General features: G+C 40.8%; 1 protein-coding gene across 8 annotated transcripts in view; it reads right to left on the reverse strand.

Annotated features, from left to right (window-relative positions):
* Nucleotides 1–3,187: 3,187 nt before the first annotated feature.
* RBMS1 (RNA binding motif single stranded interacting protein 1) overlaps nt 3,188–27,385 on the reverse strand; it is a 417,298-nt gene continuing 393,100 nt past the window's right edge. For all 8 annotated transcript variants that reach the window (XM_029605592.1, XM_029605591.1, XM_029605593.1 and 5 more), the window contains 3 exons: nt 21,764–21,844; nt 21,062–21,146; nt 3,188–5,789 (listed from right to left, as the gene is read on the reverse strand). In XM_029605592.1, coding sequence (XP_029461452.1) covers nt 21,069–21,146; nt 21,764–21,844 — 159 coding nt within the window. In that variant the 3' untranslated portion in view covers nt 3,188–5,789; nt 21,062–21,068. The remainder of the gene's footprint in view (nt 5,790–21,061; nt 21,147–21,763; nt 21,845–27,385) is intronic.

Below are 27,385 nucleotides of genomic sequence, written 5' to 3' on the forward strand. Positions count from 1 at the left end.
CCGATACCACCACAGAATAAACAAACCTGGCCTCTCAATTCACCCTCTTTATTTGGGATCATTTTCCTTTAAAGCTCTCATGGAACCTCCTTGTACTTAGCTGGTGGGAAACAAAGTTGTAATTACTAATGGCTTAAATTAAAATTTAAATGGTCCTTTTGGAACTTGGGAATCTTGTGATTATAATGTTATGTTGTTTTTTTTTCTATTTTTAAACATACTGAATTTGAATGTTTTTTATGGACGTCACTTAGGCCACTTGCAATTAAGCGATTGATAAATTTTAATAAATGAAATGAAATAAAAAAAACAAAACACAAACAAAACAATCCTCTCCAACCTCTTCTCCTGCAAAGTTTAAATGGGTTTACCCATTTCACATTCCGAGCAGCGATGAGCTGGAAGGGGACTCCTGTGAGCCCCTGTAAAGTGTTTTATAAAAACTGTCTCGCTAAGTGGAAGAAAGCTGGCGAGAGCCCCAGGATAAGAAATTGGCAGCACATCACCGATTCCAGCTAGGACCAGGGAAGGAGCATCAATTGATGGTTTCTCTTATTTATAGTGCATTGTGTATGTTGAAATGAATGAGGCTAACACACATACTCTCCGCTCGCCTGCCACCATTCCCCACCCAACATGCATGTCAGTTTCTTCCTTTTTATGGAGATTGCAATCTTATTACTTTCAAAATTTAAAGGATTAATAGAATTTGAACAATAAAAAGTGGTAACTAGCCAGACATATCTTGACAGAAAAAGCATATGTGGGTTGTTTTACAACTGGTCGTTTTTTTCCCCCATTTGAAATAAGCATTTTCCCTTAATATAAAATTGTGATTTCATAACTAACTATTCAGACATCTGTGCTAGTAAAGCAGAGTCCTTTATATGGGAAATTCTCACCTTACTGATGACATTGGATGATTGAAAAATCATACAAACATGGCATACACAGCTACATATGCCATGTAGCACTATAGAAATGTAAGCAGTATTGAAAAAAAATGGAACACTTGACTCAAGCCAATTGGATTCTGTCTACTGCATGGACGCCTGCGGGAGATTGAATAATAGCTGCTTAGGAGGACAACATAGGGGAATAAGGAAAGAGACAGGGAAGTGATCAACTCACTTTTATTCTGGTTTTGTTCAGTATTTCATTAGACAGTGTATAATAGCAGGCTATACAGAAACTAGCCATGTCATTAACTGCTATTAAGGATAAGATGTCAGAAAAATGAATACAGGTCATGCCTTGTATTAGTAATCTACTCTTTTACAATAGGAATAAAACAAGTGAAAGTGACATGCAATTCATTGGTATATTGCAAATAACTGACCCTCTCCACCCCACCAAAAAGCCTAGAACATGTTAAATATTTCCAGTTTCATTAGAGATAGCCATACTACCAATTCTTTGGGTAGATGATACACGGCTTTCTATGTGATATGTAAAATGATCTGCCCTATATAAACATACCACTATGCATTGGTATGAGTTTTATTTAAGTAATGAGGCCAGACCTGCACTGAGTGGCAGTTATTACTGTAAGCAACTTGCTGGGCAGACTGGATGGACCATTTGGTCTTGATCTGCTGTCATTTACTATGTTACTATATATTCCATCCTTCATTGGTTCAGTGAGGCCTAGTAGCAATAGGCAAGTGCTTGTTCAAAGAGCGACAATTGATGGAAGTGTTCTAAACATAAAAAATAAAGGAAAAACAATTTAACCTTTAAATTTAAGGTCTACATTTTGATAAGAATAAATGTTTCTCTGCCTGCTTTGGCTAAAAAATGTAAATTGCTTAGAGACCAAGGTGGCCAATAGCACTGCTTGCTTTACGATGCCTGTGAATGAATAAGCCAATAGAATCAGTTTTCATTGAACGATGACATGAATTAGGAACTAGGTGGCTAATAGGATTGCTAGTTTCTTAAGAGATAACAGTCACTAGCAGTCACTAGCAGAGCTCCTTTGGGTTACTGAAGAATCAACCTAGTTCTTTGGAAAGTTAAGAAGCAGCACTTCTCCCTGGAGGTTCAGTTAAGCCTCCAAATTGGGAAAGAGAAAAACAGATGGTGACTGAATGGGGAAATAATTTTTTTCCCCCACTTCTTTAAAGTTAAAGTACATTGGTTTGGAAAGCAAACTTTGATTACTGTTGTCTGTTTTTTTTGTTTTTTTATTTCTTTCAGCTTCCGAATGGTCACTTACTCTGATATTTATTTCATATCCACAAATGGATGCTGAACTATATTCAACCAAAAACCTAGAGGATAATATCCAAAGGCATTTCCATAGGTAAAAACAGTGTTTCACATGCAGAAATGATCTTTTACCAAACTGCCCGCTCAGTATGCAGGTCCGCATGTCCTGTTCGTGTGCCAGGTTACCCAGGTTGAGTGGAGGTGTTCCCAGGCTTGGAGCTGAGGCGGGGTTTTTGAGTTCTGCACATTAGATTTTTCCAAAGCGTGTATATAAAGTTTCACAGGTCATTTGTGTGGACATCTTAGCAGGTGTAATGAGTGGGAGTCGATTGGATGAAACAAGTCCACTCTGAAAATGGGTGCAACTTACATGCAGATTGGCTAACTTTATCAGAGTGCCCAGAGATGTAAGAAGTTATACCACAATAAGGTGGCTAATGTTGCCAAAGGGAATGTCGCTTAAGAATTGAAATACCACTGTAATTTATGAAGCTCCAAAATATTTAAAATATTGTTAAAACCAAATAAGATATTGTCATGTTAATTTATCTACAGGACATGATTAGAATCTAAAACAAAATAAAATTCTACCATAAGGTTGCAGAGAACAGATTTTTTTAAATTAAAGAATTTCAAAGATATAAAATATATATATATATTGGTAATTTGATGCAAAATAAAAAAACAATTAAAACCACCTACACATTTTTCTTTTGTTGATCTTTTTTATTCAAACGTTTTCAAAAGAAACAAAAAACAGAAAAAGCTAACAATCTAATTAAAATTTACAGTTCAAAAATGTCTTTTGGTGTTTAACAATAAGTCCTAGGAAACAAAACTACAGAGTTATCTTGAATTGGACAAATAAGTTACCACTGGCAAGTCTGTGGCACTAGTAAAACAAAAATAAAAAAATTAACTCTCTTGATCATATAGATATCTCTATGAAAATTTTTTCAATCTGTACAAAAAGGTCTTTCTTCATAAATTAATTTTCTTTTTTTTTCTTTTTTTTCTTTTTATAATTTAATGGCTGTCTACTAAGTGATGTTGAAGTAACTGGTTCTTTCTTTATGTACAGAGGTTAAGTTTCCCAAATCTTACCCAGACACAGAGTATGGCACTTTAGTTCAGACACTTTCGGCAGCAATCATCCTGTTTGTAGGGATCTTCGTTTTCAGTTTTTATTTTGCCTGGGAATTTAGCAGTCTTTACTATAACGAACAAATGTGGGAGAAAGAGCAGTAGCAAAAAAAATAAAGATGATTCTCCCTTCCACTGCTTTTCTCCCAAATTTGTTCGTTATAGTACCCTGATAAATTCTTGGGAAAAATAAAATTAAAACTGAAGCCGAAGGTCCCTACCCATTTCTCTATCAGAGCTCTCACAATATCTAAACGGTGAAAGCTCCAGATTTAGAAACATAGCCAAGAGGGGCAGGGGGAAGGTGCTGCAGTAAGTCTGGACTTTAACAAAGCAGTAATATTCCAGGGAGCACAGAACCAATAATACCACAACTTTTTTTTTTCCATAATCAAAACAAAACAAAAAAACCCCAAAACAAAAAAAACAAAAAAAAAAAGGAAACATTTTCCTAATGACTATGTAATTCACTAGAATCTAAACTTCTCAGAGCAGCAATTACTTTTGAAACTATGAAATGTCACTGCGAGCAATACTTAAATACACATGTACAGTTTAATAACTAAAAAAGAATTGAAAAAAAAAGTAACTGCTTAGCCCTAGCTCCTGAGCTAGGATGATTTGGTCTTGCGAAAACAGGGAGGGCCAGCAACCTGTCCCAGTACAAAAAAGGAAATCAAACTCTGAGGTAGATAACTGATCATGTATAGCTGACCAGACAAGTACACAGTTTTTGGAAGACAAATTAATTCTTTTTTTTTTTCCTTGACATATGCAATTGTAATAAAAAGAGTCTTAAGAGCAGTGAATCTTTTAATATAAGCAAAGGTAAAAAAATATCTGTGTATTTGCTGACCAGGAATTTCATAGTTTCAAAATGTGTTTTTCTCTTTACAGTTAACACTTGTAGTGATGATGTGACATGTGGCACTGCTTGCATTCAAGCCTTCCTTCATGCTTCAGGTGGTGTGTCCATACATCGATTCAAACTAGAAAACCAAAAATGTCAATGTACAAAAAAAGGCACATTCTCCTAACCGCAAACTGGTCTGGAAACAAATAAAAGAGCACAGAAAAACATAATGCTGAGATACACCATAGCTATTGGTTACTGGCTCTTTGATCTTTGGTAAAGTTACCCTTAAAAGTGCCAAGCTGTCTTATTTTACTTAATACAGAGAGCTAGTACCCAGTCTATTACTCATCTACATACATTTCATCTTAAAGATTTTTTTTTAATTTTATTTATTTATAAAAGTCCTTTAGCTTTTGCCACTTTGCTGTAACAGCAATTTTCTATGTGTTAGGTTTGAGCACAGTCATCGTTCTAAAGTATTTATTTATTAGAATAAAAAAAAAAAAGAGACAAAAACAATCTGTGATACCTCAACCCCAGCCCGCAAGTCTACCTACACTAAAACTATAACAAGTTAGTTTTGAAAAATTTAAAAATAAAAGACAAAAAAAAAAAGATTAAAGATTTTACATCGCACTGTACAGCAGATTTCTAAATCACTCAATCTACCAGAGGAAGTGATTGGCATATGGCCTTACAAACGATATCTCCTATTAAGATTTCCCCATCAGAAAATGTGTTCCACACAAAATATTTCTCCCCCCTCTCACACTTCACTACCTTACACACGTGAAACACTCCCCCCCCCATTAAAAACATCTACTACACATTTTTAAAAAAAAAGCGCTGGATTTTCAGCAATTTTTATTGACTACCTTTTAAAAGCCCTATGCTGCTGTTTTACAAGGCATAATAGACCAGCTCATTTGGTCAAAGCATTCTACGTCATTTTGGACTACTTACCGAAACAGCTAACAGCATTAAAAAGGTTTAAGGCAAATTGGAATTCATAGAAAAACACTAAGACACTTCCCACTACATTAAAGAAAGACGGAAAGGCCGATGTAGCTGAAACACTGCACTATAGCAACACTCACACTGCAAGCACAGAACATCATCTGGGATGTTCAAAATAAAAAACAAACATTTCATACAATTAAAAATGTTTTAAAAAACATAACAAAAAAACAAAACAAAACCACAATGTAACAAAAAGCATATGTAATGCACCAGAAAAAATCTGCGTGGTCATCCGTGCATGCCCAGAAAAACTGACAATTTTTTTTTGTTTTTTTTTTTGTGTTATAATACTTGATAAAAACTTTTTTTTCTTTAATAAAATAAACTTGTTGGGGGGGGGGGGGGGAAACAGTCGCTAGATGAATTTAAGGATCTTTATGCACCTCATAGAACTTATAGCAAAAATAGTTTTAGTCAATTTCATTATAAATAATGTATTTTTTTCAAGAACCTGTGCAAAAAACTGTCAATAATTCCTAAAGCACAATTGATCAGAAAAAAATCCATGATTGTATCAGCCTTTGCACCTTCAGCCAGGTAAGGTCTCATAACTGCAAATCTGAAAGAAGAAAAACAAGGATAGTTTTATTTATTTTATTTTAGCAATGGAAATGGTTTGTCATCATGTGTTGATACTTCCTATACTGCACTAATCCATGGCAAAAATGTTTAAACTTCTTCTTTCTCCATCTCAAAATGTTCATTAGAAAGGGTCAAAAACACTATGGGCCTGATTTTCAAAGGCATTCACATGTGTAAAACTGGGTTTTACGCATGCAAATGCACCATACCCATGCAAGTGTGCTTCTGAAAATTGCTACAATACATGCCATTGAATTGTCCATAGGATTTGCCCATGTAAGTGCACTTTACACTTGTAAATGGCTTTTGAAAATTGCTACAACAGCATGTTACATTTACGTGTGCAAATCTTTTGAAAATTTACCTGCAATTTACCCCTATAATTACAGCAGAATGATGAGTCGCGAAAAAAAAAGGGGCGGGGGGGGCAATACCGAGCTGGCGGCTGCATCGCAACAGTGTGTTGTCACTCGCCGCCATAGCACCACAGCAAAAGGTGTTATTTCTGGTGCTACTGCTGGCGATAACGTGTAAAACATTATTGCCCGCAGCGGTACCGGCATCAAAATTTTATTAACTCTGCCCTAACCCCTCCCCTTTCCCTCATTTAAATCATTATGTCGCGATGCGGGGGTTATCGCGTGCGTTTTAATGAATGACCCTGTATACTTGCTTAAATCAACATTATCCATGATTTTATCTGCTACCAAGAAACATGTACCCTTTTATGTAATATGTAATAGTTCAATAGTGCTCAGCAAGTACAAAGCTCACCATATACCACTTATGAATCAAGTTATGATATTTTTATTTGCACCAACAAAAGAAAAATCAGAGGCTGCTTTAGCCATGTTTGAGATCATACAAGTTCCAGTTTTGTAAGCCTGTGGTACTGCAACATCTTCCGATTATTCTTATGTGGGTTTTATAAAAGGTTCTCGCAACACATTAAGATCTGTTTTCTTTGGACCCAATAGGGCTGTGAGAACTTGCATCAGTTACAGTTTGCATTACCAAGTCACCATTTCCAAAATCCTTTAAGCTGCTATCCATTCAGTCCCTGATAGTAGCTGTGTGGGGGATTTGTTTCCATTCATGCAGTTTTAAGTGACTTGTCATCTATGACCTCCTGGGTTAAGGTAGATCAGACAGATCCAGCGTGTGTGATGCAATTCCTGACTGTGCTACTAACATGCCTGCTCCCAAGTCAGGGGAATCTATGAATATCTGTTTCTGATCAGAGTCCAAAAGGGAAGAGCAGAGCATAAATGGCAGTCTGAAATGAGCCAAAAATGGTCCAGATTCCTCCACGTCTAGTGTCTCAGATTTATCCGAATCTATTTGCTTACTCCTTCCTATTGGGGAGGGGTTTGGATTTACTTGGAATCAGTTCAATCATCCCTAAGTTTTCTCTTTCTTTCTTTAATAATGGGGACACGGCAAATGGTGCTGCTTGTGTAGTTTTCAAAATCTGGACAAGATACAGACGAAACATTTTTAAGGAAGGTAAATATCTATATAAAGTTGATCACCCCAACAAAGTGTTAAGGGTTAGTTCTGAGTGCTCTTCGAAATGCTATGTCAGCATACAGCTGTTTTACTGCATTTATAGTATTACTGGTAGAGCCGTAATGATGGTATTCAGTGCCTAAGGCTGAGCCTTTGAGGTAACTACTGTTGCTCTAAAGCGTCTGGTTGACATCTGCCCAGATTCTTCAATGTAAATTTTAAGACTCGCATGTGGGCGTCCATGTACGTGCGGTTCCCAGTGCGTGCACATGGATGCGGCGATTTTATAACATGCCGCGACGTGATGGGCCCTATTTCCTGTTCCTTCCCAGTCCACTCCAGTCAAGGAACAGAGGGAACTTCCAAACCCCACTACTTAACCTGCCTCCTTTTCCCTCGACTCCTAAAACCCTACTAACTACCCTAGATTTTTTTTTTGTTTTTCTATTTACCTGCTCTCCGGAGCAGCAGCAACTTGTGCGGGCCGGTTGGCTCCCAGCGCGTGCTTCAGCGGGACAGTTTCCCCAATGGCGCTGTCCTGGCCCACCCATGCCCCGCCCCTTTTCCCCCAAACCCGTTCTTCTGGGTGTACTGGGAGATATGCCTGTGACGGTGGGGCCTATGAAGATCTGTGTGGCTCGCGCGTGGCCCTGCCACTGGCGTATCTCCTGGATTTCACGTGCACAGGGCTTTTAAAATTAGCCCTTTAAGTACTATTTGTTTATATTGCTTCTATACTAAGTTCCTAGGTTTTGGAAAGAACACGCTGAGGTCAGGATATGCTCTTTCCCAAGCTGATGTCACCCACTGAGTCGACACCATTAGATAATGACTGACTATCTTAATGTATGATTATACGGCAGTGAAAAACCGCACATTCTGAATCTCTTAACCCTGGCTCAGAATACGATAACTGCAGAAATGACAGGTTGCAAAGCAGATAAATCCTAGCTTTTATTCATTTATTTTTACAAAGGGGGTGATTGCCAGGGGACATGTTAAAGACTGGCCAGCTGCAAGTTTCTGAACGTGGTGAGCAGGTCCACAAGTTTACCGCTCTCAGTTTCTGATGGCTTGTTATGTGCATGCTACATTTTATAGGGAGGGATGTGGAGAGAGGGAAGCAGGGAGGAAGCTGGTTCACTTGAACCCCCATCTGAATCAGAAGTCTTCTGTTCGGTTCCAGTTACGTAAAGGCTGAAATCTGGGCTAGCTTGTTTGTTCAACAAAAATCCATGCGTCAATTCTGTTAAGTGGAATTCATAATTTTTAACCTGACCTGCCAAGCAGGGACCAGGTGGCACCAATTATGAACACTCAAATAATAGACTTTCTAACCATTGTACGAATGCTGCCAAAATTTGTGGAATATGCATAAGACATGCTTAGACCATGAGAAAGCTTCCTGTTCTCTGCTTGTCTGGTGATATGGCCAAAACTGCAAAATTACTTCAAATGGTAAAACAAGCTGATAAACCCAACCCTTGATGTAATAAGGTACGCTAGGCTGTGTTTAGGGATCATCTTTGATACTCAGAGGCTGAGATTCATTACTACTTAGCCGGATAGATAGAGACTTAACCGGCTATGTTCAACAGCCATCAATAAGTGAGATAAGCCACTTATTGAGCTAAATAGTTATCAGACATCTGGTGGATGGATCAGGGTGGCGCTACTTACCCGGCTAACTTACAGCGTCATTCTTTATTTTGCGATGGCCCATTATTCTGCCGATGCCATGCTAATTAGGGGAAGGGGAGGAGTGTGGGCAAGATTTGGGCGGGGTTATGGCCTGGCAGCGCTGCAGGAAATAACACCACCTTTTCCCATGGAGCTATGGGAGAGAGAGTGTGTGGCGCGGCGGGTGAAAGCGCACCGCTGCGATGCAGCTGGCTGCCCACTATTGTCCCCGCTCCTTCCCCCCCCCCCCCCCCCGATTCATCATTCTGCTATAATATATAATATAGCAGAATGATAAGCCAGATAAGTGACAATATTTGTACTTAGCCAGTTAAGTTAATCAATAAGTTAGATCTAACAGAGCAGGTCTAACTTAGCCGGATATAACATCCAGCCAAGTAATGATCTAGTTAGCTGGATAAGTCTCATCTGTCTAACTTACCTAAATGTTTTTCTTTGAATATCTACCTCTATATTATCATTTAAACCACAAGTTAAATAATGGGGTTATGAGTGCATTCTATACGTTTTGAATTTTATATAGATCGAAGCCACTCTTTATCTACTAAGTCATTTTGTATTATAGAACAGGCTGTTATTTCAAGCTTTGACTACTGTAATGCAGTATATACAGATCTGCCGGCTTGCACTCTGTGCCCTTGGTGTGGTCCAGAATTATGTGGCCAGAGTTTTGATAGTGGTTAATTGTTCTGCTGACATTACACATGCTTTATAATCTGCACTGGCTTCCATATAATAGGAATTTAAAATTCTTCTAATGATTTTTAAGATATTAAATGATTTTTTTAAGGTATTAATCTCCAAGACTTTACTAAAGATCTATCCATAAGAACATTTTGGAAGTGTCATCTCTAAAGATGCTGCGTTTGTGTGAGCAAATGTTTTCTGTGGCCTGTCCCGAGTTGCGGAACGCTCTTCCAGGGAAAATGAGGGCCATGACCGATTTGAAAATCTTCAGAAAATAATTCAACACATATCTGTTTACTGAGGCTTTCACAGAATTAACTAAGCAGGAAGTAAATAACTGACGACACCTATTTAGCAGCTGCTAATTACAATTATACAAGTATAAAAGTGCTGTGCGGGTTTTTTTTTAAATTTTTATTAGACTAGTGTATTTTTTCTATTTATTTTATTTTTTTGATTTGACTAACTCACTTATGGGTGAATTTTAAAAACCCTGCATGTACCAAAACTGGGAGATAAGTGCCCAAGTAGGGCCGGTGTGCACCAAGCGGATTTTATAAGCCTATCTCCTGTTGCACACACAAGTAAACAGTTTCTAAAAAAGGGGCAGAGTGTAGGCGTGATCTGGGTGTGGCGTGAGCGTGTTAGGGGAAGGCCAAGAAACGTGCACATAAATAGTTACGCGCACAGGCAAGCACCGTAAGTTTCCTTCTGCTATGGACGGCGTGTAAGTATTAAAACAAAAATATTTAGGCTAGTCAGTGGGGTTTTAAAGATAGGGGCTGACAGGGGGGGGAAGGGTGGCTATTAAACTTGGGGGGTTTGGAAGTCCTATCCCTTACCTGGGCAAACTGGGAAAACTGGTAATGGCATTAGCATGCATCTCTTTTTAAAATTCATCCTCTTATGCGGTAGAAGTAGCATTTCTGCGCGTCCAGGCTATTTTATAATATGCACACGTATATTATAAAATGGACGCGTCTCTGGCAGCGAGTCTGTAAATGCGTGCACGAGTGCCCGCACGCCTGTTTCAAAGTTACCGTCTTAGGATATTAGATAAGCAAATCAAATATATTTAATTAAAATGATGAAATTTCCTCCCAATTTAACAAGGAGTTTTGTGCACAAATATGTATATGCACATTAGCAAGCCTCCATGCAAATCCTGTTAATGAAGACATTAACTATTACTCCCCGTGCAGGGAAATCTGTTAAAGCTTTGACGGCTTATGAGAAGTTTTATAATGCTGCAAATTTAATTCCTGGTTAGAGGCAGAATCAATTTAACCCAATTTCTGTGGCTAGAGCTGTGCCCCAGAATGGTCCTGGACCTGGAGTTCTGGCATCCAATACTCAGGATTTGTGTACTAAAACTTTTAGAAGCAGAACGTTTGAGTTCACAGGTCACGTTCTCTGCATAAACAATGTTTTGTGCAGGCTAATCATTTGGGGGTTAGCATGCTTTTTTCTTTTTAACTCCTGGAACATTAGCAATCCATCAGCTCACTGCATCAGAACTTTAAAGCTGATGAGTAAAGAAATTGAGTGCTGAAATTCAGTGTACAATTTTCACTCAGGTCTTGAGCCATTGGGTCTCCAGTGCTGTTCATAAACAGCTGAATCCTAATTTTAAAGTGTGCTGCAGCTGATGTGGAAACCAGAACAAAACCCCAAGTTGGGACCAGTCCGTCTGGACCAGCATCAGAGTCTGCTTGCAGGAGGATTACCTACATTTAAGTATGCAGACACTGTAACAGGTAAATGTTAAAAGCCCGACGTGCACATCAATTAAGGGATTTGTGAATATGTCAGGCCGGTGCTCGTCGACCCAAATTTTAACAGCTGCCAGGATTTGCGCGTATCCCCTGCTGTCCACATACATGATGTTTTCAAAAAGGGAGCAGGCGTGGGTGTGGTTTGGGCAAGGCATGGGCGTTCCAAGATTTTAACCTGAAATTTATGCGTAAATAATTTCGTGCCCTGGCGTGTGCTGGGGTCCCCTGCTGAATAACTTTACTTCTGTAATGGATTTTATTTATTTATTTATTTATAGATTTTTATATACAGGGGTACGTAAGTAACATCACCTCGGTTTACATTCAACAATAATTCAGCATTGCGCTTTACAATGAAACATAGTAACTGAACAAATACAATAACACGTATAGTTTTGAATTAAAAAAAAAATATATATATACATATGGTAGACTGTGGTAATACTACAAAACAAAAACAGAACGTTACAACTTGAGGTACTGCAAAATAGCAGATGTGTCCTTCTATTGCTTTTAATATGTAATTAAAAAGACTTACCAGAGAGAGTGGTATCAGAAAGGTGTCAGTGTGTTCGCAGTCTCATGGGCTCTTGCCCTTACAGGGCTACAGCCCCTCTCTTGACTTCACCACTTATTAATCACGTCATTTACCTACTCTCTTCAGGTTTGTCAATTAATGTTATATTTTTATAAAGTGCAAATATGCCTCCCTTAAAATCCCTAAAACCACCCGTATTTGACCATCTAACATGCCACAACTAGTCATTAGAACATTATGTGTTTCGATTTATGCTTATCTCTCAACAGTGTTTCTACTATATTTCTTCGCTGTGTTTCTTCACTGCTTCAGATAAATCGCCCGACATTGGCCATGTTTCGGCGCGCTCCTCGCGCCTGCTTCAGGGGCTACCGTTCCTTCACAAACTCTGTTACAGAAAACATAAGTCTATAAATACCTTTAAAACGATGTCTATATATATCTCACTCTACTAATGCATTGCTACTTACGATTCAGTGTGGCACAGGTTATTCCTACCGCTTTATCTTTCAAAAAATGGCGCTCAAGCGCTATTCTTCCGTCTCTACCGGATATCAGCTGTTTTATACTCTAACCTCGAATCTGGAACTAACCTATCCACTACAAGAAGACCGCCCAGTCAACTTCCTTATTAAGCCCAGCAGGGGCAATTGTGTTCAATTTAAAGATCCAGCGCTGTTCGCGCTGTAATAAACAAAGATTTAAATCCCCTCCCCGCTCATCCTGCTCAATACAGTCCAAAACCGTACTGTGTAAAGTCTCAAAAACATGGGATTGTTCAGCGCAATGCTGAACTAATGGAGCTGTATGTGGGACATTTTGAGGCATGCTGGTTAGAGATTTCTCCATATAAAAACAACATCATAGTGTGGCGCCGTTTCATCGACGACATTTTCATAGTGTGGCACGGGACAGAGGTCCTTTTTCAAGAATTTATGGTTTGGTTAAATTCCTGTGAACAGGCATTGCAGTTTACATATAACTATGATCATGTTTCAATTCCTTTTTTGGATATAAGGATCTCTTTGGATGGCAATAAATTTTGTTTTACGATTTTTCAGAAGCCAACGGATCGAAATACATTACTAGAGTACTCTAGCTGTCATCCCATAACTTTGCGTAACAGCATTCCTTTCGGCCAATTTTTGAGGCTGAGGAAACTATGCTCATCAGTTCAAGAATATAAATTAAGAGCAAGAGAGATGAGTCAGCGATTCATAGATAGGGGTTACCCGTTGGGGGTAATACGAAAAGCTTGTAAGCGAGCTAGATGGAATCATAGAGAATATCTATTGCAACCGAGGCAAAAATCCATAAACAATAGGTTGACATGTGTGTTACCGTACTCTTTGGGAGTGAATGGGATAGTGCAGAGTATTAGACGACATTGGAACGTATTACAGGTTCATAATGTGTTTGTAACTCAGCCTTTAATAGCTTTCAAAAGAGGAATGAGCATTAAAGATCAGGTGGTTAGGTCACATTTTAAAGTCCCAGCAACTAGATCTGAAGAAGGGAATGGTCATTTCCCGTGCGGGTCGTGTGCAATGTGCCCACTTGCTCATTCCAATATAAATATTCCTCTTGAGAAACTAAAAAAATTTAAACCAATCAGAGCAACTACCTGTGTCTCTCGAAATGTTATATATGCCATCTGGTGCCCTTGTGGGCTCATTTATGTGGGCAAAACCACGAGAGCATTAAAAACACGTTTGATAGAGCACAAGAGTGCACTGAAACGAGGAAGGATGGAAGCTCCATTAGTTCAGCATTGCGCTGAACAATCCCATGTTTTTGAGACTTTACACAGTACGGTTTTGGACTGTATTGAGCAGGATGAGCGGGGAGGGGATTTAAATCTTTGTTTATTACAGCGCGAACAGCGCTGGATCTTTAAATTGAACACAATTGCCCCTGCTGGGCTTAATAAGGAAGTTGACTGGGCGGTCTTCTTGTAGTGGATAGGTTAGTTCCAGATTCGAGGTTAGAGTATAAAACAGCTGATATCCGGTAGAGACGGAAGAATAGCGCTTGAGCGCCATTTTTTGAAAGATAAAGCGGTAGGAATAACCTGTGCCACACTGAATCGTAAGTAGCAATGCATTAGTAGAGTGAGATATATATAGACATCGTTTTAAAGGTATTTATAGACTTATGTTTTCTGTAACAGAGTTTGTGAAGGAACGGTAGCCCCTGAAGCAGGCGCGAGGAGCGCGCCGAAACATGGCCAATGTCGGGCGATTTATCTGAAGCAGTGAAGAAACACAGCGAAGAAATATAGTAGAAACACTGTTGAGAGATAAGCATAAATCGAAACACATAATGTTCTAATGACTAGTTGTGGCATGTTAGATGGTCAAATACGGGTGGTTTTAGGGATTTTAAGGGAGGCATATTTGCACTTTATAAAAATATAACATTAATTGACAAACCTGAAGAGAGTAGGTAAATGACGTGATTAATAAGTGGTGAAGTCAAGAGAGGGGCTGTAGCCCTGTAAGGGCAAGAGCCCATGAGACTGCGAACACACTGACACCTTTCTGATACCACTCTCTCTGGTAAGTCTTTTTAATTACATATTAAAAGCAATAGAAGGACACATCTGCTATTTTGCAGTACCTCAAGTTGTAACGTTCTGTTTTTGTTTTGTAGTTATACATTTGAGGTTTTTTAAGCCAGTGTATATCATTAGACTGTGGTAATATACATATATATAAATGGTAGACTGTGGTAATTAGGAAGAAGAGCGGAGGATTCAGTTCATTAATAGTATGCTTTTTTAAATAACCAGGTTTTGAGATTTTGTTTAAATTTTTTGTGGCAAAGTTCCTTGCGTAATTCAGAGGGCATGGTGTTCCATATAGTTGAACCAGCAATGATGAATGATCGTGTAAGTGATAAAACAAAAAAACCTAGGCAGATCAGTGGGGTTTTAAAGGTCCGGGCTAACGGTGGGGTAAGGAAGGCTATTAAATTAGGGGAGTTGGAAGACCTACCTCTTAACTGGGCATACTGGGAACGGACTGGTTTTAGTGGCAGCGGCGTCGGCACGTGTCCCTTTTAAAATGCCCCACTTATGCGGTAGGAGTGGGATTTGCGCGCACAGGCACGCACCCACCTAATATCGAGCACATTTGGGCGTGGCCAGACTATTTCATAACGTGCATATATGTGCGTATGTCATGAAATAGCCGCGCCCCCGGGCACAGGTCGAATAACGTGCGTAGATGTGCGCCCACACGCTGCTTTGAGAGTTACCGTCTAAACGTGTGCAAATTCACTGAGTCCTGCATTCCAGTTTCAAACCAGTTAGATAAAACAAAGTATAAATAACTGAAAAGTTCAAATGATGGATAATCCCCAGAATAGCAGGTGTCATGCTTTAGTGCATTATGATGTAACAACGTAGTAATACTGGATTCTACGTGCGTGTTCACGCAACTTTTTTGTGACATCACATTAGAATCGCCAGGTCCATCCTTTACAAAGTTTGCTTTTATAGCTATTTTTTCCCCCACAAACTTTATACAATAAAATGTCTAGAAAGATATTTTAAAAGGCAGGATCTTAGTGAGTTTCTCTTCCTTTCCCATTTCCTCGGTGGCACAATTTTCTCCAGTCCTGCCCATGCAACCTCCAGCCACCAGAGGGCAGCGAGACAGCTACAAATCAAACCACAAACTAATTCTAATTGGGTCTTATGATGCAGCTGGATCTACTTCCATGTTTGAGTAAGCAAGAGAAAAAGAAAACACAGGAAACAAAAAATGTACATCTCTCATTCTTCACACATTATCATAGTGTGTGAAACCTGAGGGAAAGGGAGAAGGATAAGGGTTTTCATTACTGTAAAAAAAGACCTTCCAAAGCAAGCATCTGGACACAAAGCATTTTGTAAAATGCAAGACATTGTTTTTTCCTCTGTGAAGCTTTTTTGGGGCTCAGAGCCAATACCTACTCAGTTTATGGGTTACTGAGTTTTTTGGTTTTTTTTTTACACACACATTCAGTTACTAATCAGTAACAGTGCTCATGACGTAGAATATCACTTTTTGTGGGGGGAACTAGTTTCCTTAAAGAAAGCCACCCTCCTCTCTGAAGATGCCCCCCCTCTTTTGCCAGTGCTTGTGCCACTGGAGAGCCACAGCAGAAATACGTACACAGCTGCAGCACATTATTTTAAACCCGACCTTCCCTATGTACTGGCTCCGTTTGAGAACAGGAGGATGATTTTCAGAAGGGATCTAGTCGGGTAACTTGCTCTGTCAGAAATATTCCCTCTTGCAGCAGCTGAAAGTATGTGCTGACATTCGCAGCGCGCACCCATTTAGCTGGATTAAAAAGAAGGTGGAGGAAAACAATGCATGTATGTTTGATATTCAAAACTATATGGGGCAGATTTTAAAAAAGTACACCCGCGCGTACTTTTGTTCATGTGACCGGCGCAAACAAAAGTACACCGGATTTTAATAGATACATGCGTAGCCGCGCGTATCTTTTAAAATCCGCGGTCGGTGCGTGCAAGGCTGCGCAAAATCGGTAGCCTGTGCGTGCCGAGCTGCGCAGCCTGACTCCGTTCCCTCCCGCCTAACCCACCCCCCGGCCCTAACTAATTCCCCCCCACCCCCACTCCTAAAGTTATGCCTGCCCGAGGCAGGCGTAAATTGCGGGCGCCAGGCTGGCGCTCCATGTTCCAGTCCGGGGGCTGGTCCAGAGGCCGCGGCCACGCCCCCTCCCCCGGAACACCCCCGATGACGCACCGCCGCAACACACCTCCGACACCCCCCCCCCAGGAAAGCCCCCGGATTTACGTGCGTCCCGGGCTTTGCGCACGCCGGCAGCCTATGCAACATAGGTTCAGCGCACGCAGGGGGAGCTTGGGGCAGATTTTCGGGGCGTACGTGCATATCTTACGCGCGTACCCCTTTGAAAATCTGACCCTATGTGCGCTGCTTTCTCCCTGACTGGCAGATCACAGAAACAGCAGGTGGAAAGAGTGCACATATACTTAGTATGCTGCGTACCTTACTGGCAATTTTTAAAGGAACGTTCCTATTGAAAAGCAAGGGCCAGTAGGGGTTTCTACCTGCGGACTTTGCATCTGTTTTACAGCAGGTACAAAGCACACAGAGCAAAGTACATGCTCGTGTACTTCCATCACCTCCGTCCCCGTTTTCTGGTGACCAAACATACGTGCGCCTTTTCACAGTGCATAGACTTCCTGGTCACAGAGGAAAGGGAACATTTCAGCTGGGGTAATTGACCTGCTCAGTTACTCGGGCCGATTCCTTTGAAAATTGTCCTTATAAGTTTTTTGTTTTTAACTCTTTGAGAGTAATTTTAAAAAGCATTTACATGCTTAAAACTGATTAGAAAATGTCAGGCAGGTTTACCTTTCCTGACACATTTAACACTATTACCAGGGGAGAACCGTGGTATGAATTTTCAGGTAGTTTAACTGGGGTAAAATATTTGGTGGTGGGGTAGGAAGAGGAAGGAAAAGAGGATTTGTGGTAAGAGGGATAGTTCCTGCTGAGAATCCGAGGTTGGGGATTGCTAAATATGTTAGACTGTTAACAGGATGGGGGGGGGGAGGGTGCGTGCAGTGGGAGAGAAAAGGACATTTTTAAGATGTTTTGCCCTCCTTTTTCCTCTCCTTAGTGATCGCTGCACCCACCCTCCCATCCCCGTTTGTATTTGGACGGTTTATAGTTAGTTTATTGTTGTTTAAAATTGTCGCAGCTTGTTTGATGTTAAAGTGGGGTGGACCCGAGCCAAATTGCTCATGGCAATGCTGTTCTGCTCATCCAAATAGTATGCGCCCGGCTGGCGGGTGGGGGCGGATGTGACAGAGCACCACTGAGGCAGACTTCCCAGCTGGTGGTGTGGCGAGGGTGGCTCATGGCCCTTCTGCAGTTTGGACGAGTTAATTGGCTGGTAGGATTGAAGAGCTACTTGGCTAGAAGTTAGTGTAGTTGGGTTCAAAAACGTTTTGGATAAGTTCTTGGAGGAGAAGTCCATTACCTATTAATCAAGTTGACTTAGGGAATGGCATCAGTAGCATGGGATCTTCTTAGTGTTTGGGTAATTGCCAGGTTCTTGTGGCCTGGTTTGGCCTCTGCTGGAAACAGGGTGCTGGGCTTGATGGACCCTTGGTCTGACCCAGCATGGCAATTTCTTATGTTCTTAGTAATAGGGCGAGTGGCTGTACCATGCTAATGTATGGTTACAAATTATTGGCTTGGGTAATTGCATTTATGCTGCAATACTAATAAAGCTGCGGCCTATATATTTATTCCAAAAATAGATGGTGTGTGTGTTATTTGAGAGTATATTGGTTTTGATTTGATCTGACAGCAATCATCCTCCTGACTTCACTTGCTAACACATGTAAATGCTTTTGAAAATTGCTACAATATATGCCATTGAACTGTCCATAGGATATTCATATGTAAGTATATTTTACACGCGTAAATGGCTTTTTAATATTGCCATGATAATATTACCACGATAATATGTCACATTTACACACAAATCCTTTTAAAATCACCCTTTTTATTTAGACATTTAACAATTCCAAGAACAAATCTTTTTTGGAAAAGTGAACAATGTAAAAATCTTCAAGATCTAAAAAATAAACTTTGTAAGATAATACAAACCCCCACTCCCTGCAGTCTTACACACAAATTTTCAATAGAGGAGGGTGGAAGGTCAAAAACTAACAAGTCTCTCTCCAAAACCCTACGAACAGCCAAGCCGGGACATACGCACGTGACTCGGAAGCCTGTGGGCCATGCGGATTTTAAAAGGCCTGCGGCCGCGCGCATTACGAAGGTTTTGAGCAAGAGGGTTGGGATGCGGGTGGGGTCTGGGCGAGGTATGGGCAGGCCGGGACAGTGCCATGAAGTTGCGCACAAGCGTGCGCCGGGATCTCCCAATCACGTAACTTACTTCTGCTGCAGACTGCATGTAAGTATGGAAATAAAAAAAAAATTAGGGAAGTCAGCGGGGTAAAAAAATAGAGGCAAGTTAGGTAGGGGGTTTAGGAACCTTACTGTGGTGAACTGGGAGGGAACTGGGAAATAGACCCTATTGCATCGTCGCACGTACCTACTAAACCTCCTTCGGCTTTACGCGCTCGAGATGGGACTCGCATGCACATGTGTGCGTCGATATAACATCGGGAGCGCGGGTAGCCGATTTTATAACATGCGCTTATAAACGCACGCATGTTATAAAAATCGGCACATTCATGTGCGTATGCTGGCAAACGTGCGAACATGCGCGACTCTTAAAATCTAACTTTAAGGTAATAATGGGAATAACCAACAAATATCAAAAAGAAAATAAAGCAGGCATGAACTGCAGCCATGAATGGCACCTGATTCCAGTCGAGAATGCATTTTTTTTTTGTCTTTTACAGAAACCCTTTATTTTATCTCAGGGACATACTGGGCTGAATTTTCAAAAGAATTTAAAGTGGATAAAGGCTGGTTTTATGCCCATAAACTGGCTTCTGAAAATAGTCTGGGAGCTTGTACTTGCAGAAGGCATTTTGTGTATTGCAAAGAGGTGTTTGGGGGATGGCATTTTTGGAAGGAACCATGTGAATGGATGTTTGCGCATTTATACCAGCTAATGAGTAAGTATAAATCTTCGTATGTAAGCCTCACAGGGGTATGCATCTACCCACTCATTTTCACAATGCACTTGCACATGTAATTCCACTTTTGAAAATTCAGGCTTAAGTCAGACTTTAGCCCTATCTGGGCTATTATAAATTACCATCTTTAAGGCATATAATTCAGTCCATCTTGAACAAAACTGTTAAGAAACTTGGGGCACTTGCATATGACAACACTCATGGGACAGGCCTCACAGGATGCCTGTCCAGGAGGGCAAATTTGCACTGGAAAATAAATCTATAATGTAGGAAAGTAGGTCATTTCTGTGAAGTTACGTTTTTGTATTAATTCTAACGTAGTTGCTCTCCTGCCACACTGTATAGCTCTGTTTCTTTGTTATACTGCCACTCTTTCCATCTTATGATATTGTTTATCTTACAGTCTCTGCAGGATGTAGGGCTCTTCTTTCTGACTGGTTATTGTTTGAATGTTTCTGAGCTCCCTCTCTCTCAGGGCGATGCAATATGGGCGCGCGAAAAACGGATGCTCAATCACGAGCGCCCGCTTTCCCAACATGCGCCCCCATCCACCTCTCCCGGGTCCGCGATGCAGTATGCCGATGAGCTGCTGCGTTAAAAAAACCAAAAAAGAGGCTTTAGGGGAAATTGTGCGTCCCCTAGTGCCTCCTCGGCATCGGGTGCCCAGAAGACATGGCTGTGTGCGGGTTAGGAAAATGGACGCTTGTAACTGGAGCATCCACTTTCCAAACGTGACCGCCGTCAAGACTTTTTTAAAAAAATGTTTTCCATGTTGCTGCTTTCTTGTGGTTCCTTCGGCCTGTCTGTGTTCTTCTTACTGGTCTTCTGACCAAAAGCAGTCTGAAACTCACTTCCTGGAAAAAGGTTCTTGGCAAACTAACAGCTCTCCTTTACAAGCTCCTAAGAAGAGTTACTCTTTCACCTCTGTTTCCCATCCGCTACTATTCCTTAGCAGCCACAACGTCTACTTCAGCTGCAGTGGTCTTCTTCTGATTACTGAGCTTGCAGAGACTCTTGTAATCCAGGGCTGCTGTCTAATATGGCTATTCTGGTCACCTTGCAAGTCAGTGAGGGTTGAACTGTTTCTTCGTTCTAATAAATACTGCTCGGCATTCAAGAATTAAGTTCTCTGCTATTTGGAAGTTGGGGAAAAAGAAAGTTTAACTGATTGATTAGCAATTCAAACAAAGGCAGCTAATCTGCAAAAACAGTACATAATTTTTGTTTTTAAAGTATCTGCTCATTTGTTAGAGCTGTAGCAAACCTTTCAATTTAAGTATTCAAGATCTTATGCATCTTCTTTATTTCCTGTTCCTAGAAACCTTAAAACAACGTGAGCGATTCTAAATCTGTTCAGAGTGCCTGGAATCTCTTACCTTTCTGTTACTTGTTTTGCTGATAGGTATAAGGAGAATGGTCACTGGATGTCTCTACTGTAACTTGCTGTTGGCCACTAGCTTCCTACAATAAGTGACACAGAAAAAACGGAGATCAAACTGAAGTTCAAAAGTATTACGAGGCGGCATCCCTGGGGCCAGGGTTAGGTTAGGGGAGGCAACAACGCACATAGTTTTGGATTTTCAAAACTGTGATCATGACAGAAAAAAAGCAGGGTACTTTAACCTCCAAATAAAAAATATCCACAGTGTTTGCACTAAGAATACTTACTAAACAGATAAATGGGTAAAGACAGAACATGGTTTGTGCAAATCAATTTCAGGGCAATTTTTTACCTATACACTAACTTTAACTTGAAAAGCAGATTCCTGCAAATAAATCCGTTTTGAAAACTCACAGGTATGTGCGGAAGTTGTGTTGACATACACGCACAAAGTTTACCTCATCTCACCCCCAAGGATGCCTTTTAAGTGCGTTTTTATGTGCACATCTCCCCACCCCAGTCAGTTTTAAAAGGCCATTTATGAGGATAAAACTAGAGTACATGCATGTAAATCCTTTTAAAAAAATAACCCCCAATATGGGTGAATATATGCAGTGTCTATTTCTAACTGCAATAGGTAAGATCCTCACAATCACAATTTGGCATATCTAAGACAATTGTAAAGAGCGTCACCAACCTCAACAGAAATTGCTGCTGTCTGAACGTGCGTGTATTGGGGTATATAGGCTCCTTGCATAGCTGTAGTAGCAGGCATGTACTGGAAGGAAGAAAAAGTTATTTTTTTTTCTTTTGAACATTCAGTATGAAGTTAAAGGCATCCAGAGGGCAGGCTAGTCAAGTGTACCCTGAGGGAGTCTCAGAAGTCTGGGTATATGTCAGGCCACCAGCCACTCGTTGTCAAATGGCATTTAGTGTCACTGGAAGCAATATGGCCAACGTGATGACGGAAGGTTAGCTCAGAGGAGAGCAGTGTTCAGAGTGCAGGCACGTAAATGCTCCGCAGTTCCTGAAAACAGGACTCTGGAGGTGATCTCTGCATTGACTGGCAGACACCATTCCTTCTGAGGATATAACAAATGAATTTCTGTTGACAGAGCAGAATGCTGAGGCAGAAAGGTAGATTCAAACTCCAACTAAACACATTGTAGCTCCATATTCAGTCATTTAGCCGGGTAACTTGCAAGTTATCTGGCTAAATGGCAGGTATTTGAATACTGAGCCACTTATCTGGCTAGATTTTAGTCATTTGGCTAAAATCTACCAGATTTAAAAAAAAAAAAAAAAGCATTCTGGGGCATTCTGAGGAGAGGTAAAGTTATTTGGCTAATTTATCTGGGCATAGTTGAAGACCAGCTAAGTTAGCTGGATCGCTTTCAAAGCAGCATTCTTATGCTTAAAAACGTAAACAGCTCGACCATGAGCCTCCCGGCCAGATTCCCAGCCCCCTATACATTTTAGAGGTCCCTACTGGATAATCCCGCCCCCCCCCCAGCCCCTCCAATGAAAGAAATTAAAATTTAAGTTGAGACTCTCCGTGCTAGTCCTCCTCCCCTCCTGGTACAAAGGGCTTCCTCCACCCCGCCCCGTAAGTGGCACAGCACCAAGGGGCCCCGCCATTCGCAGTGCCGGGATCGCAGTCCGTTGCACGATCCGGGCACTTCCAGCATCGCCCTGGCAGCAGCATTACTATCCAACCCAGAAGTAACGCGGAAAGCAATGCTGAAAGCGCTCGGGACTGCAGGATACTGCGAGTCTGTCCCTGCAAATGGGGGCCTCTGATGTTCTGTCAAATCCTGGGTGGGTGGAAGGAGGGGGGGGGGGGTGTTTTGGTTCAAGGCAAACAGGTGCCTTTAAAATGTATAGGGGGGGGGGGGGAGGGGAATCAGGCCGGGAAGCCCAGGGTCAAATTTTATTTTGAAGCATAAGAATGCCATATAACCGGAGATCTTTTGGTGATAGCCAGTTAAAAGGCAGGTTATCCGGCCACACAAGGCCTGAATAACTTTAAACCTAAATAGCCATATTCAAAAAACTGGCTGGTTAAGTTTAAAAGTTACTGGTTAAAGTTAGCCGGATAACTTCAGTCAGGGGGTTTACAGTGGTACGTTCATCCCGCTGAATATCAGGGAAGATTTATCTGACTAACTCTTGCCAGATAACTTGTCTGCTCGTCAGCGTAGTGAATATGGAGCTCGTTAATAATCTCTGTAAATGTCCAAGCACTTGCATTCCCTCAAGAGACTATTCTGTTCTACAGCAAGCACCTTTTGAATATATTATATAGCTGCATGACTCATCTTCTGTCAATGTCACTACACCAACATAACCCCTCTTTTAAAGTCACTATTTTGGCTACCGTTCAAGCTTCTCTTACTAACCTTCAAGTACTTTCCCTCTCTAACTCCTTGTTCCCTTATCTTTCCCTACACCCCTCCTTGGGAACTCTGCTCGCCAGGCAAGTCCGTCTTATCCATGCTCTTCTCCTCCAGACTCTGTGCTTTGCCTGAAATAGAGACTTACTGAATCGGTACGTCATGCTCCCTTCTCTGGCTTTACTCATATCCAACCTAAAACCCCATCTTCTGAGGCTGCTTTTAAATCTTATCCTCTGGCTCCTTGATCATACCTTTGTTGGTTTTAACAATTTTACATATTAATTGAAACTCTCTAAGGGCCTCATTTACGAAGCATTTTTCCCCATAGACACAGAATGGGAGAAAAAAAGTTAGTAAATCCGGCCCCAAGTCTCTTATATTTCTTTTTTGTCTGTCATGAATAGAATGGTAGCTCTATGGAGAAGGGACTGTCTGTTATGTGTATTTGTACAGTGCTACATACATCTAGTAGTGCTATAAAAAGGATGAGTAGGAGTAGTAGAGGCAAACAGCCAGATATCTATCACTATATAAAGAAAAAAAATTATTTCTATAAAATCTCATATCCAAGAATATGTTATAAAAAGATGCTGGGGTGAACAGCATCAGGAAATCCATATTGCCAGAACTTAACACACTCAACCTAAAGAAAGTCTATACCCTAGACTACCTTCTGGTCTATAAGATATTAATGAACCTGTCAGAGATGCTTTTGCAATAAAAATGGGTTTGCTAGCTTTCAGATACACTACCAGGCCACGTTAGACTTCTTATATAATTTTACAAAGCTCAGACCATTAATTATGTACTATGGTATTATGGGAAGCTGAAGTATTGTGGTTTTGTGAGATAGGGCTAAAGAGACTTTTTATAGCATTAGAACAAACTGGGCACCAAGATAATTAGGAACAGAAGATTCTGTTATACAGCCTGTTTACTGTTCGGGTAAGTTTCCTAATGAACTGAAATCATATTACCGTGAGGACTACAGGCCAGACAAACTTAGTGAATATTCCCATGGCACCCATATCCGGAGATTTATGCACCAGAAAAGGCCAAGTTGGTTAAATGGATTGGCTGACTATACCTTTTTTTACCAAATAGACTGAAACCACTTTTACATAAAGGGCACAAGCAAGTCTACTAAGACTGAATCAGATACTGTACATACATGAGATGCTAGGTATATGGCAGACAGAGCGTAAAGCAGGGCGAAAAAAATCCTGGCCATCAGGTCACTATGATGACTAGAAATGTAATCCTGGCACCTATGATCTGGATGGGCCAATGGGAGAAGGAGCAGGCAGCATCAGCATCCTGTGCAGGCTGAAGAGGAGCAGGGGCATCAGCGTCCTGGGCAGGGGGGAAGAAGAGAAGGCAACAGCACCAGTAGCTCATTCTGGCCAAAGAGAATCACAGTAAGAAAGACTGCAGAGGATGGTGGGGTTGAGGAGAGAGAGGGGGAAGCCTGCTACAAATGAAAATAGAGAGGGGAAGACTGCTATGAATGAAGAGCGAGAGAAGAAGGCTATGAATGAAGGAGAGAGAGAGAGAGAGACTGCTGGAGATAGGATGGGGAACTGACAGGGAGTGGTGGAAGAAGCTAGATTTTTAAATTGGCTCCTAACGCCAAAGATAATTTGTCAAGGTCTGATCCATTTCTACAATATGGGGGTAACTAACTCAACTAAAGACGGATATCTTAAGAGCACACAACGTAAGAAAAAAGCCAAACACAAGAAGGGTAAGAAAGCCGTAGACGGTAACGTTTAAACCGGCACGTGGGAGCACATTTGCGCGTTTGTCGGCCAGCATCCAGGGGCGCGGCCATTTTATAGTATATACGCATATAAGCATGCATATTATAACATAGCCTGACTGCGTGCATGTGCCCCTGTGCATATAAATGCCACATCTACCGCATAAGTGTGGGATTTTAAAAGACATGTGCGCAGCCACCCAGTTCATTCATAATTCACCCAAGTAAGGAACAGGACATCCAAACCCCCCTAATTCTCTAGTCTTCCTTCTCCCCTGTTGGCCCTGACTTAAAACACTGCTCATCTGCCCAGAATTTTTTATTTTACAACTTACATGCCATCCATAGTAGGCATAAAGTTATACGGCAGGGGATCCTGGCGAACACCTGTGCATATATTTACGCTCTAATTTCATGGTAAAATCCAGGAACTCACTGCCCCTTTTTTGAACTTTTCATTTGTGCACGCAATGGCAAGTAGAAACATAAAAAGTTGCCATACTGAGGGTCCATCAAGCCCAGCATTCTGTTTCCAACAGAGGCCAAACCAGATTACAAGTACCTGGCAAGTACCCAAAAATTAAGTAAATCCCTTGCTACTGATGCTAGTAGTAGCAGGGACTATTCCCTAAGTAAACTTGATTAATAGCAGTTTATGGACTTCTCCTCCAAGAACTTATCCAAACCTTTTTTAAACCCAGCTACACTAACTGCACTAACAACATCCTTCGGCAACAAATTCCAGAGTTTAGTTGTGCATTGAGTGAAAAAGAATTTTCTCCTGTTTATTTTAAATGTACTACTAGTTAATAGAAAGGACTAGGGGGCTCTCCATAAAGTTATCTGAAAGAGTAAATAACTGATTCACATTTACCCGTTCTAGTTGTCTCATCATTTTGTAGACCTCTATCATATCCCCCCCTCAGCCGTCTCTTCTCTAAGTTGAACAGCCCTAAACTCTTCAGCCTTTCCTCTTAGGGGAGCTGTTCCATCCCCTTTATCATTTTGGTTGCCCTTCTCTGTACCTTTTACATTGCAACTATATCTTTTTTGAGATGTGCGACCAGAATTGCACACAGTACTCAGGGTTCGGTCTCACCATGGAACTATAGAGACACATTATGACATTTTCCATTTTATTCACCAATCCCTTCCTAATAATTCCTACATTCTGTTTACTCTTTTGACTGCTGCAGCTCATTAAGCTGATGATTTCAATGTATTATCTACTATGATGCCTAGATCTTTTTCCTGAGTTGTAACTCCTAACATGCAAACTAATATCGTATAACTACAGCATGGCTTATTTTTCCCTATATGCATCATCCGGGCGGCTTTTAAAATCTGCTCAATGAGTGCTGGCCCAACTTGTGCATGTATCTGCTTTGGCGTGCACTAGAATTTTAAAATTCAACTATCAGAGGGTAACTTTAAAACAAGTGCGTGCATCTCCTCATACACGGATATATGCACATGCGCACATAAAATATGTGCAACTCTACCCAACAACATATTCACATACTTAAAAGATACTCTACATGTAATGTTAAACGCAGCCAATAAGTACCATGTTAACACTTATCCGCTTATCTTACTTAGTCGGATAAGTAGTGGCTTTTCTAACTTTTTTGACTAAGCGGCAGCAAGGCTGCCACTTACCTAAAGAAGTCAAAATTTATCTGGATAAGTGATGCAATTCAGCTGTACTCACGAATTTCTGCTCCTAATTTTAATCATTTACTTCCTCAAATTTTGTAATATGCGAGTGGGAAGGAAATTGTCAGTTTTACTTTGTAGCCCACTAGTTTGCCCAGTCTATCTGCAGCTTGGAAACACCCAGCTGGCTCTTCAACCTGAACTCCCCCAGGTCATCCAGACCCCTCACCCACTCATTGTTTTTCACTTTTACGTTTTTTTACGATCACTTATACCTGATATTGAGCAGAAGAAAATATACACAAGTAAAAGACTGATATGCGCCACTTTGGCAGGTTTTAAAATAGCAACTTGTGCGCGTACATGATGGCCCCTCCCTAGAATGCCCCTACCCTAGCCCTTGTGTTCCATGCATATGTGGCAGTTTTTAAATAATGCGTATTCGTGCATGTGCTATTTTATGCACACAGCTTTTAAAAATCTACCTCTTAGTGCAGTGGTTCTCAAC

This window comes from Rhinatrema bivittatum, chromosome 6 (assembly GCF_901001135.1).
Source record: "Rhinatrema bivittatum chromosome 6, aRhiBiv1.1, whole genome shotgun sequence".
NCBI classification, from domain to species: domain Eukaryota; kingdom Metazoa; phylum Chordata; class Amphibia; order Gymnophiona; family Rhinatrematidae; genus Rhinatrema; species Rhinatrema bivittatum.